Source organism: Zingiber officinale, chromosome 8A (genome assembly GCF_018446385.1).
Source record: "Zingiber officinale cultivar Zhangliang chromosome 8A, Zo_v1.1, whole genome shotgun sequence".
Taxonomy (NCBI): Eukaryota; Viridiplantae; Streptophyta; class Magnoliopsida; order Zingiberales; family Zingiberaceae; genus Zingiber; species Zingiber officinale.
The window spans coordinates 70,895,185-70,907,549 of NC_056000.1; the positions used below are offsets into that span (position 1 = coordinate 70,895,185).

The window sequence follows — 12,365 nt, forward strand, 5'->3', positions numbered from 1 at the left end:
AAGCAAATTCTAACTTTGAAATGCTTAAGCCAAAAATCTGCCTACTATGCTAACAAAATTCTGCATATTAAGCTTAATAAAAATATGTTCTAAGATTGGAGTTCTGCATGCAATGCTTATCAAAATTTGCAAGCAATACTTATGAAAATCTGCTTATTAAAAATCTACATACTATACTTATAAAAATCTGCATGCTATAAAAATAGAACTGCTCATGTTCAACTAATAGCAAAGAAAAACTGTACGTGCTCAATAATAGCAAATGAAAACTAGAAAAATCTGCTCATGTATATCTAATAATAAAGCACTAAAATTTGCATACTCATGATATACAAGAATACAACTGCATGCTGGAAAACAAGGCTAATCATACTAGCGTACCAAATTGTACATACTCATTAAGTAGCAAGGAAAGCTAAACCGTGCATGCTCAAGTTAATGGCTGTTCATGTTCAACTAATGTGATATTTACTTTGATGATAGCAACTTGAACAATGTTTTGTACAGAAGTTACCGACTTGCATGAAGCTATGGAATTGAGAGTGTAGGAACCAAGCTAATATCACAATGAGAAATCAAAATTGGTTTGCTACAAATCCTGATAAATCATGATCAGAATGCCCAATGGAATTGAGAGTGCAGGAACCAAGCTAGTATCACATTGAGAAAAGCTATCTACTCCAAGGGAAACATCTAAACCTACCATGACATTATATAGCACGATCATGCTAACTGTATAGCAGGAAATTCAACAAAGAATTCAAAATTAAACCTCTAAATTCCAAAACTGTACATGCTTGTTAAACTACAAGTAAAACAAAACTGAAAAGCTCACTAGAAAGGCTGATCTAATTACAACCGAAACTAGGGTTTTGCAGCCACCTACTCATGAAATTTGCTGTAGCATGAAACAAACCTGAAACCTGTAAGGCAACAAATTGATCCAATCGATTCTGCCCACTAAGGTAACAACAGATAATTATCTAAACATGAAACTCAAATCATAAGGCTGAGGAGTCTAATCTACATGCCTAATCCTTCACGTTTTTAATCTAGAATCCCAAACTACCTAGAAGAAGTAGTACAAAACACAAAACTCGTGTAGAAATCCAAATCCTCAATTCACGGCAGAAATCTTCAAAGACAAAACTCTTTCGAAAACCAATCGAAGGGAACTACTCCTACTGCAGGTGAGTAGCAACTCACCTTGCTTCTTTAACTTACAACCGAAGAAGATGAGGGTTCTAGGGTTCGGATAACTTGAGTTTTCGGCTTCTTCTTGCGCCCACAGATCCTCCTCGACGATGGTGGTCGCACACGGTTGAGGACCCGCCGGAAAAGCCCTTCGCCGGTGCCGAAGAGAAGAAACCCTAGCCTTGGCTGCGGTTTTGCCCGAGAAGAAATCACGATGTCGCGCAGAAGAGAGACGCGAGGAGAGGAGAGAAATTAGGTCTCGTAAATTATCCCTAAGTTTCCCCTTTATAACTCAAATATTTCTATTATCAACTATCCTTTAAATTATTTCCGTTCTCCACATATTCATGAAAAATCGCTTGACCACTTGGTCATCTGCTCCACTTAAGTCTCGGGTTGAGCCGGAGGTCCCCGGGTCGAGTCTCAGCTCGACCAAATTTTTGCAACCTTTTCTTTTCTGTTATCAAATATGGCTTAAGAATATTTCGCGCCATATTCATTCACAAAACACTTGCGGAACAGTTGGCTAGCTTGGTTCGGATTAGGTTTGGTTCGAGTTTGAGGTCCACGGTTCGAATCTCGGCTTGGACATTTTTTTTTGCAAACTTCTTTCGTTTAGTAAAAATACCAAACGACTTCCAAAAATTTCATAAAAATACTCTAAAAATTTCTAAAAATCTCTAGAATATTTTAAAAGTATTTCTAAATATTTTTAAAGATATTTAGAACTCGAAATAGGGAAAATTGGGTCGTTACATTATCGCTAGCTAGCACTTCCTGACCTGCACGCTAGGTCTGTGTCCAGACCTGCCTGTATACCTATTATCCTTGGCTAGTATGTTCTGACTTGTTCGACCGACTCTGTATTTCGACCCGCTTTTATCTGTTATTATCCATGGTTTGTTCGTCCCGACATGCACGCCAGGTCTATGCCCAAACGTACTTCTATTTGTTATTATCCATGGCTTGTGCGCCCCGACCTGCACGTCAGGTCTGTATCCAGACCTGCTATCTGTTATTATCCATGGCTTGTGCGTCCCGACCTGCACACCAGGTTTGTATCCAGACTTGCTTCTATCTGTTATTATCCATGGCTTGTGCGTCCCGACCTGCACGCCAGGTCTGTACTCAGACCTACTTCTATCTGTTATTATCCATGGCTTGTTCGTCCCGACCTGCACGCCAGGTCTATGCCCAGACCTGCTTCTATCTGTTATTATCCATGGCTTGTGCGTCCCGACCTGCACGTCAGGTCCGTATCCAGACCTGCTTCTATCTGTTATTATCCATGGTCTGTGCGTCCCGACCTGCACGCTAGGTTCGTATCCAGACCTGTTATCTGTTATTATCCATGGCTTGTGCGTCCCGACCTGCACGCCAGGTCTGTGCCCAAACCTGCTTCTATCTGTTATTATCCATGGCTAGTACTCCCGACCTGGTTCGTGGGTCGAATCCTTGATCGCTATTCGGGCTAGTCCTTGTCTGGCATACAATCCCATCCTTTGACCGTCCCATTTGCCGAGACTTCGACCCTGTCCATGTAAGCTCGACTTTTGACCTCCTTGACTTCCACGTCATCTTGATTTCTGACCGGCCACGGAGGCTTTACTTCTGACCTTCTTGACCTCCAGGTTATCCTGATTTCTGACCTACCACGGAGGCTTGACTTCTGACCATCTTGACCTCTAGGTCAGCTTGACTTCTGACCATCTTGACCTCCAGGTCAGCTTGACTTCTGACCATCTTGTGGCCTTGACTCATAACCACATCATCTTATCGACCCTACAAACATGCGCCGTATCAAAACCCTTAATCGATTTGCCAATCGAATAGATTCCGAGTCGTTTTATGATCCTACATAATTGAATTTTACTATGAATTTTATTTTCGTTATAAATTTGATGACGAAAATATAATTCATCATAGAATTTATGACAAATTTATATGTTTTCATTATAAAATTTGATGAAAATATAATTCGTCATAGAATTTATGACAAATTTATATGTTTTCATTATAAAATTTGACGATGAATTACTCACAATGAAAATTTATTCATCGCAAAGTTGGTTGTAATTTTTTTTCTGACCAATTTTTTGAAAAATTTGTCGTAAATGGTTTAGTGTTTTTTTTATCAGTTTAAAATAGATATGTGCTTTAGACTAATTTCCTATAATAATATTTAAAATATAGATTTATCTGTATAGATAACCTTATTTTAGCATGGTATTAAACAATATTAATCAAACTATTTTACATTATAATAGTTTTAGCTAAAATTATTTTAAGTATATTGCTACAACATTATTAAAGTAATTTTAAAATCTATACAAGTCGGAGCAATTTTATATTTTGACCGAGGTGAGGTTAAATAACTATTTAGGATGAATAAATCCTGAAACTTTAAAATAGTTTTTAGTGCAAACCATTTTGACTAAGTTTAAAGTACTTTTTATCAATATTAAAATAATTTTAATCAATGTTATTTGGGCAAAAGTAAAGGATGATTTTCTGACTGGTATAGAAAAAAATATTTTTATTATTATTAAAACAATGTCTCATCATCTAAATCTATTTCTATTTTTAAAAAATCTTTGATTTTTAAGGATGTGTAGCAATTACTATTACGATATAATATTAACGAGTGTTAATTAGAATACTAATTTGACAGTCAAATATTTTTAAAAATAAAAATGTAATAAGGAAAGGAGTATTGTTTTGATAATAAATAAATAAAATGATATTTCTACTATTTCAATTGTTTTTTTCTTTAAAAAATATTTTTTGATCCAAACTGTTATAATAATTAAATCGAGTAAGAATATTTTATTAATGACAACTAGATCGGAACTTCTTTTTTATAATTTTTTTAACATAAGATAGATATTTTTTAAAAATAAAAATGCGTTGAATATTATTTTGATAATAAATAAAAAAAATGATATTTCTACTATTTCAATTTTATTTTTTCTTAAAAAATATTTTTTGATCCATCTGTTATAATAATTAATATTGAGTAAAAATATTTTTTTAATGACAAATAAATCGAAACTTCTTTTTTATAATTTTTTAAAAAAATTTTCTAGTTAGCAATTATCCAGGTTATGGTGATATGTAAATTAGGAAAAAAAGTGTCTGCATTGTTAAAAAGAGAAACGCCCACCGTGGGGCTCGAACCCACGACCACAAGGTTAAGAGCCTTGCGCTCTACCAACTGAGCTAGACGGGCAATTGAATAGTTAGCTCATTAAATATTCCTAGTTTAATATAAATAACTGTCTACACCTTTTGTTTTTTAAATTCAAAATGTTTTCAAAAGGATATTTCACAATAACATAGATCCAAACTGTTATATAAATTTAAAATCTTAAATTAATGATTATATATATTTTTTTTAAAGATGAATGATCCAGTCTCACATCCTGGCCATCAAAATACATCAAAAAAAAAATACATGACTGATTTTATTATGTTTCCTGAATCTTAGAAAATTCTAAGACACTATATAATACATTTGTCGCATTATATAGTGGTTCCAAACTTCTACACATTGAAGTGTTTTGACTAAAATTATCCTATCATTGTTGAAGAAATACACTTTTGAAGGTTTTTTTTTTTTTTTCAAATGTTCTTTTGATTTTTTGCATAGATTTGGTATCTTTCAATAAATCCAATCTATTTCCTATTTTCATTCTCTCAACGGATCATTAAACAGTTTTTGAGTTATTCTGCTTCCCTTTCCCACAGTCGCTGCCTAACTCAAGAATTTATCTATCCACGTATGAAAATGGATGGAAAGAAAAAAAAAATCATTTAAAAAATGCAAGTCATACATTAGGAGACAACTTATTACTCTGAAGGAGTACAGTACAAGCTGTTTAATTGGATCAACACTGCCACCTTTTGCAGTAGAAAGCGAGCTTAATTTACAATCCATCATAAACTTTACACACAAATATATAAATGGGGCAGGAAAACCAGTAAATAAAGGTTTCATGCCAACTCCCAGATGGGAGACGATACAGCAAAATTTAAAGAGTAGAAATGAAAGAAAGGGAGGGGAAAACTGTTCTTTGTTCTTATATTTCTGGATGCTATTCCACCAATATTGATTCTCACTCCACAAGACGACGCAGAAACGTCAAAACCTATGTACGAGGACCCAAACAGTTGAGTAATGAACTTGGAATTGAGGAAAGAATGACAAACAAGTTAAAGATGGAAGTTTGTAATCACCTCAGATGGGTCTCTGAGAGAAAAAGCAGCGTTTGTTTCCTTTGCAATCTTTGAGACAAGAATGCCAAATCCCTGTCCTCTATCACGCAACACCTACTTAAAAGAAAAACACATGCAATTGTTTAATTTTATTGTCTGTTGATACGACGACAAATAATGATAAATGCACGATCACACTCACCTTGAAAGCATCTTCATCAGTACGATCATCTCCAATGTACAAAGGCAATACATCATTTTGGTTATTTAATCCTGGATGATCATGTTTCCATTATGATGAGCAGCACGGATGAAGATTACTTTAGATGGAATTTGGTAGTAAAACATACCGAGAGATTCCAACAAGAACTCAAGAGCCTTCCCCTTGTCCCATTTAATTGTCGGTCGAATCTCCATGACCTAAGGTTTTAGAAGCAATCATAAAGTCATACTCAAGCGACAGGGGATTTCCAGTTCACAGAAATGAAATGTGGCCAACTTTTTGGATTGGGATTGAAAGATAATGATTAACATTTTTAACCTTTCTTCCATGAGTAAGCCTCAGTTTGGGGTAATCCTTTAGAACAGATCGGACTTTGTCAGATAGTGCATTCCATTTCTGTGATTAAGATGGCAAAAAACTAGATTAATTTGTAAGAAAGTAGCTGGAGAATCAATTGTTGCAGTGGTTTATCACACGTTTACCTTCTCTTCAACACAGCGGAAGTGAACGGAAAGGCAGAATTTATTGTTCTCCACTCGTGATCCCGGAACACTATGTGTTGTCTCGACCAACTTCTTGTAGACCTTGAAAGAGACAGAGAGTTAAAACTAGCAAATTATTGCTTAGCCTTGCGGTAAAACAAAGGGAGAATTTTTAACCAGGATCCGGGAATGAATAAGCTCACCTCATCAATCATGGGAAGGAATTCACTGGCGGGCTGAAACAGAACAGCTTTTGCCTGTATCACCAAGCAGATAAAATAAGGATCTTCAAAGAAAAGTTAGAAAGGTACTGTGAACACAAGAAAATAGACCTTGGCTTTCGTGTGCTTGTGTCCATGAATGGGGCCTTTGATGTCCATGCCATGGCTTCCAGCGTAGTACAATTCTGATAATCTCACAAAGTTTGAAAGCTGATCCAGAACAGACGGAGCACCAAAATTAAGTGTTAAAAGGCAATGGAAAACACCTGATTGCAAAAGTAATCTAATTCTTGTGCTAGGGCAGGAACGTACCTTGTCTCTACACCTCCCACTAACAATAGCAGTGGGGAAATGGTTTGCTACATCTCTCACGGCCTCCCTCATCTAGTTCCAGCAAGCAATTAACCAGATTAAGAGTTTGAAAAGCAAATTACCAACCTACACAATTCTTTTTTTTTTCTTTTCCTCGCAACAAGCTCACCTCATCGGACATGAAGGCGCGGTCAGGGTCGTCAACGATGGGAGACAGAGTGCCATCATAGTCGAGGAACATCACGATCTGCTTCCCCTTGGATGCGTCCATGAGCTCATCGAAGTTGTGCAATGCCGACGGGTGCAATTCCTGCGCGCAAACACCGCCAATCAAACTCCCCGGCTCAAATCCACGTCTGATTTAGACCATATCCAACAAACCCTAACAGTAACACTCACCATCCATCTTTCGTAGTCTCCGCTTCCAAGAGAGGCCGTCAACGCCGCCGCCGATGACTTGATCTGAGTCGGAGACGCTGCTGCGGCCATGAACTCGATCCACGAACTTCGCTTTCCGCCGCCTCCGAGGTCGATTTGGCAACACATTTTCTTGTAACCGGGAAAGCTGAGGATGGCGGCGGTGGTGGGCGGATAGGGGAAGTTAGAAAACGTGGTAGCGGCGGCGACAACAGCAACGGCGTGCTCCTCCGTAAGCATCAAACTCTGCTTCGTCATCTGCTCCGGCTCTATCGAAAGGCTAAGGATCGAGTCGAATCGAGAAAAGCAGAGTGAAATCGAACTCTTCTTCTTCCTCCTCCGGACTCTGCTTCTGGTTTCGGATTTGGGACGGTGGGGAGGATGAAATGAACCCTCGGGCCATTAAATAGGGGGGCGTCGTGTGCTCCTCTGATTCCATGGGGCCCGACACGTTAGCGCGGGGCCCGCCGGACGGGCCAAGCAGGAGCCAGTAGGGGGATGCGTGTGCGCACTGGATCCAGGAAGCGACCGCGGTGGGCCCCACGCCGGAGCGGACACGTGGTGTCCGTGTCACGACCCACGGAATGGACGTGCGCCGAGTCCCCAACCAGCTACTTGCAGCGTCACGTCCGCGACAGCTCGTCGTTTCGGTTGGTGGATTCGCTGCGGGGCCCGCTCACCCTCCCTTCAAAACCCCCAAAACCCGTCGTCAAGTTAATTAATTATTAATATAATCAAATATAATATCTAGAAACTCTCTGAATTCTTTAAATTGGTCGGTCACTAACGGACGTAACGGCCAGAGACTAGACTGAAATGTAAAATCTTCTATCCTTGAAACATTCAGTTCAACATCTTAAAACTAGTTCACTGCTCTACTTTTAACATCCATATTTGCCGATTGCCAAGATTTAGTTCGAAGATAAGGTAGTAGCAGGAAAACAAGCCACTATTTAGATCTAAAATCCAAATAACATCCGGCCAGGAGGAATCATGAACCTCGAAGCTTCGCTGAGCTGTAACGTTATTATTCTTCCTCCTTCCAAAGATCTGCAAACTCATCAGGCTCCAAGGGATTCGCTTCTTCATGCAACTTCCTCCTCATCTTGGCTTTGAGTTTCTTGGTGTATTTTCCAGCTTTCTTTCTCTTAGCCATCGCACGGATCTAGGTACGGAATAAGACGAGTCAGCAAACACAAGATACTCATCGTCCAGAAATGTTGCACTTTAACCTTCCTAAAACTAGCAAACGGTGATTACCTGGTTTGGTGACACATAATATGGATTTTCGTAAAGGGTTGGACCGCCAAAAGTTCCGCCAAATATCTTGATCGTGTTCAAACAAAATCTCGGGCCAACCTGTGCATAGTAGTTTGCATTTCATCCCTGTAAAAAGAGCATGCAAAGTTTGCGGGAAGATTTGCGTACCTCTACGAGTGACATTTTGTCTAGACCACCTCGATCCACCTTATCTGTTTCATTGTGAGGAACCAAGATCTGCAACCCAAAGGAAAGTGCATCGGAATATCAGAAAGTTATAAAGAATTTCTCGATGGTATATCTCGACTCAATGCCACTTAGTTCACGTAAACCCATACAGAAAGCAATAAAGGAAAAACAGAAAGATCAGGAAAATAAGGAGCAGGGTCTTCACTCCATGAGCAATAGTTTCCAGCTAAAGACAAGGGTCAGCTAAACTGGAATTTGACTAAAATCATGATATGCAGCAACTTGCATTATTAAGAAAACAAAACTACTTTGCACCTTAAGATTTCATTTCTTGGAGTTACATCAATGTATTCATAAAAGATAAGAATGCCAGTGATGTCCGTCAGACAGTTAATTGTATATCGAATTTTGCTAAAGCATGTTCATGGAAGCTTGCAAACTTGCATAACAGAAGTTGATTAAAAAACAAGATTTACATTTTATTATAGGCCTCTTGTTAAGACTAGCTGACCGCTATCCAAAAGTTTGGACTCTTACAATTAGGATAAATACATTCATTTACATAATAATTTAAAAAAAATCCTGTAATAAGAGGAAAGGAAAGGAAAAGGACATCAATTAAGAATATAATATTAAATTTTCCTGATTAAAGCAAAAAGTCATTAAGAGGCATGTTGTCAAATGTATGATGCCTAATGGCATTCATATCCAACAGGAAAAACTAAAAGAGAAACAAAAAATATTGCTATGCTTGCAGAATCCAGAATGTTGTAAAGATACTATACTAGTTAGGATACCTCACCTGGTAATTCCGAAACCAAATGTGATCATCCACAATTGAAAACACATAGACGTGATCATGAAAAGGCTTAGCTTTTCTGTGGTCCTTCGGGGTACCAAAAATCTGCATATGAAGAAAAATATATGAATTTACTCCCTTCAACAACAATTTAGTCTTTAGCATCAACAACAAAAGAAATACAAGTTGAATCACTTTCACCAACAAAACGATCATGTCTAATAAGTTTGACATATAAAGGATTTTATAGCCTTAAGGAGAAACTGTAATTGCACATATTCATTGGAGTAGAGCAAGAATATTAAGGTATATGAGAAGACTCTTGAAGCCACAAAGCAATATAAAGGAGCTTCTCAACTCCTTACATAATATCTCATGAATCTTTGCATTTGCTTGCTCTACTAGGAAACTTTACTGCTTATAACTATACAATTCGTATAAAATAAGTCACTGTATATCAGTCTTATGTTGTAATTTCCATTTATCTTGCTTAGAAAGGGTGAGGAGAGAGGATAGAGATGAAAAAATAATTCATGGATGATCACATTGCAGTACGCAGCTTTCTTGTCTTTCCACCCAATGTTTCTTCATCAAACATTGAGCATAACAAAATTGGCAGAAAATGGCCCCCTCTTTCTAATTCCTAGCTAAAAGAATTCCCTTTTAACTCCTTCAACCCCACCCCAATCATTCCACCCAAGCATGCAACCTTAAAGGACTGTGACACCAGTGCTAAAGAAACCACTAAAAAAATCAAAAATCATGAAATTCAGTAATGCAAATCCATTATTGATTCGTAGATGAAATTTTATTTTTCAACCATCGCTTTGTTGAAAACAACATGAAGAGTAAGAAACAGATGGTCAATTTCATATATACAGAGCTTGAAACATATAATTCAATCGTGTATTCTAATCATCCATATTGAAATTCTCATGCATGCTAAGGATAAGAAACAATGTAAAAATTGTTTGCTGCAGAAAAGAAATTGGTCAAGAGACAAGGACATATAAAGAATGGCAAACCTGCATAATAATTTCTTTCACAAGTTTCCAGCGAGGTTCATTGTCAAAATTTGAGGAAAATGTCAAAATTGGGCGTGATCCTTTTAGATGATTGCCAGTAAGCTTTAGCTCCTCCATTGTGTGTACTTTACAGACAAAACAAGTGCCCAAAAATTCATAAAAAAACTCAAATGATCTCGTATGACAGTGTGGAGAATGTTTACCTGCATTAACTAAGAACTTCACAGAAGGTCCTCCAGGAGACTTCACCATCCAGAGATAAAGATCTTTTTGCTTCCTGCACTGATATACATTATAACACAACAATTAAACATAAGAATATGATAGCATGGCAAATAGAACTGCGATCAGAATTTACAAATGCAACTCATCCTTAATTCTTAAGGTACCAATACAAGATTATATAAGGAAATTGAACAGACATCCATTATCTCTTAGAAAATGTTCATATGCACTCGCCTAACCAAGAACACCTGAAGAAGACTGTTTCAGACTGTTATCGATTCTTTTTTATGAAGATATGCTACTAGGCTATATACAAAAGAATGGTCACTGCAACTTCACATCATAACATTGAAAATAACATTGTAATCATTTAAAAATAATAGTAGAAGCATATCTGGCCAACTTCCTCCATGCACCTAAACACTTCTCTGAATGAATCAGTGGTATATTAACAAGAAACTTATAAATTTATATTTTATTATACAGCTAAACTTAATAAAGGAATTTGAAGTTATCTTATTTATATGTGGCTCTTACCTCAAGGAACAAGCAACCAGAGCAATTCCAGAACTCTATCAACTCATTCAGAGTACTTCCTTTGCTTGCTCTGGACTCAATTTTGCTTTCTTTCTTGCAGTGTGGAAGGAGGGAAACAATATTCACCATCAAATGCCGGTACCTATAGCACCATCATACTAACTTCAATCTACAGACCGAAAATAATTTTTTTCTTTTAAAAAAACTAGCATAAAAGACACTCTGATACCAACCTGTGATTTATTCGGCGGGAACAAGTGACAAGGACCTTCTCTTTGTTTCTAAATGTCGGAGAATTATCTTCCTTAGGAGCTTCACCGTCCTTCCACCCAAAAAGAGTGCGTTTGGGTCTCTCTTGAGCAACTTCCTCCTCCTTCGGAGCTTTCGATGCCTCCTCGTGTTTTCGTTTCTTCCCCATTTTTTACTGCAATTTAAAAGGTATACAGTCGTAAAATTCAGGCAAGACCCTTCTTTGCGAACACCTCCACTTGCATGTAAACCACATCAATCGAAACAAAATGACAGAATATCGAACAAGATAGTATTTTAAGTTAAAACCGGCGAGACGCAACTGTTTGGCGAAAAAAAAAACAAATTTCAGAATCTAAACGGGCATTCAAGCAACATAAGCTACAAATTTAGGTGTCGAAGGGACCTTCAGATTACTGCATCAATCAACAATATACCTGGGATTGAAACAGAAATCCCTCGGGAAGGAAACGGACACGGCGAGGAGGAGAAGGCGGCGGCGGCGGCAGCGGTGCCGTGCGGAGCTGTGAAGGAGTGGAGAGTAGGTTTTAGGTTTATGGATTATTGTAATCCAATTTAAAGTGCATAAGGCAGCCCGGCAGCCCGGCTCACTTAAGGGTTTGATGCTGATTTCCGATGGCCCATGTATTTGGGAAAATCATTATTTTTATTTATTATTTTTTTTATAATGTCTTCGCACTATTAATGTTAGGATGCATTTGATTTAAGTTATCATATATAATCTTAATTATATGATTATCTAAGATTATAAGGAATAAAATATAATCAAATTTTGTTTGGTTCAACATAAGTAATGTAACAAAAATTTATTTGTTTGAAGATTTTAAAAAATAACCAAGTAATATTTTACTATATTACTCTTAGTTACAATAGTCAACCATATATTATTATTATTATTATTATTTTAAACTTATGTTTTTTTTTATTTTTTTCTTTTTCAAGTCTTTCTTTATTTTTATATAGTTTTTTTATTTCTTTTTATTTTTATATTTTTTT

The 12,365-nt window shown here is 37.1% G+C and overlaps 2 protein-coding genes and 1 non-coding gene across 3 annotated transcripts; all 3 read right to left on the reverse strand.

Moving 5' to 3' along the window:
• Positions 1–4,350: 4,350 nt before the first annotated feature.
• On the reverse strand, positions 4,351–4,423 carry TRNAK-CUU. Its single transcript has one exon. It is a non-coding gene; the product is annotated as a tRNA-Lys (tRNA).
• Positions 4,424–5,006: 583 nt separating this feature from the next.
• LOC122009470 (probable trehalose-phosphate phosphatase 6) lies at positions 5,007–7,460 on the reverse strand. The gene is made up of 11 exons (XM_042565640.1): positions 7,047–7,460; positions 6,817–6,957; positions 6,648–6,719; positions 6,447–6,545; positions 6,318–6,371; positions 6,115–6,216; positions 5,951–6,028; positions 5,760–5,829; positions 5,612–5,682; positions 5,431–5,523; positions 5,007–5,342 (listed from the first exon to the last, which is right to left on the reverse strand). Exons 1-11 carry the CDS (start codon positions 7,320–7,322, stop codon positions 5,310–5,312), a joined length of 1,089 nt encoding a protein of 362 aa, XP_042421574.1. The 5' UTR covers positions 7,323–7,460; the 3' UTR covers positions 5,007–5,309.
• Positions 7,461–7,876: 416 nt separating this feature from the next.
• On the reverse strand, positions 7,877–11,925 carry LOC122009471 (ribosome biogenesis protein BRX1 homolog 1-like). Its single transcript, XM_042565641.1, has 9 exons — positions 11,786–11,925; positions 11,333–11,523; positions 11,100–11,241; positions 10,541–10,619; positions 10,338–10,462; positions 9,316–9,417; positions 8,493–8,561; positions 8,325–8,423; positions 7,877–8,229 (listed from the first exon to the last, which is right to left on the reverse strand). The coding sequence occupies exons 2-9, from the start codon at positions 11,515–11,517 to the stop codon at positions 8,092–8,094; spliced, it is 939 nt and encodes a 312-aa protein (XP_042421575.1). The 5' UTR covers positions 11,518–11,523; positions 11,786–11,925; the 3' UTR covers positions 7,877–8,091.
• Between the last annotated feature and the right edge of the window lie 440 nt (positions 11,926–12,365).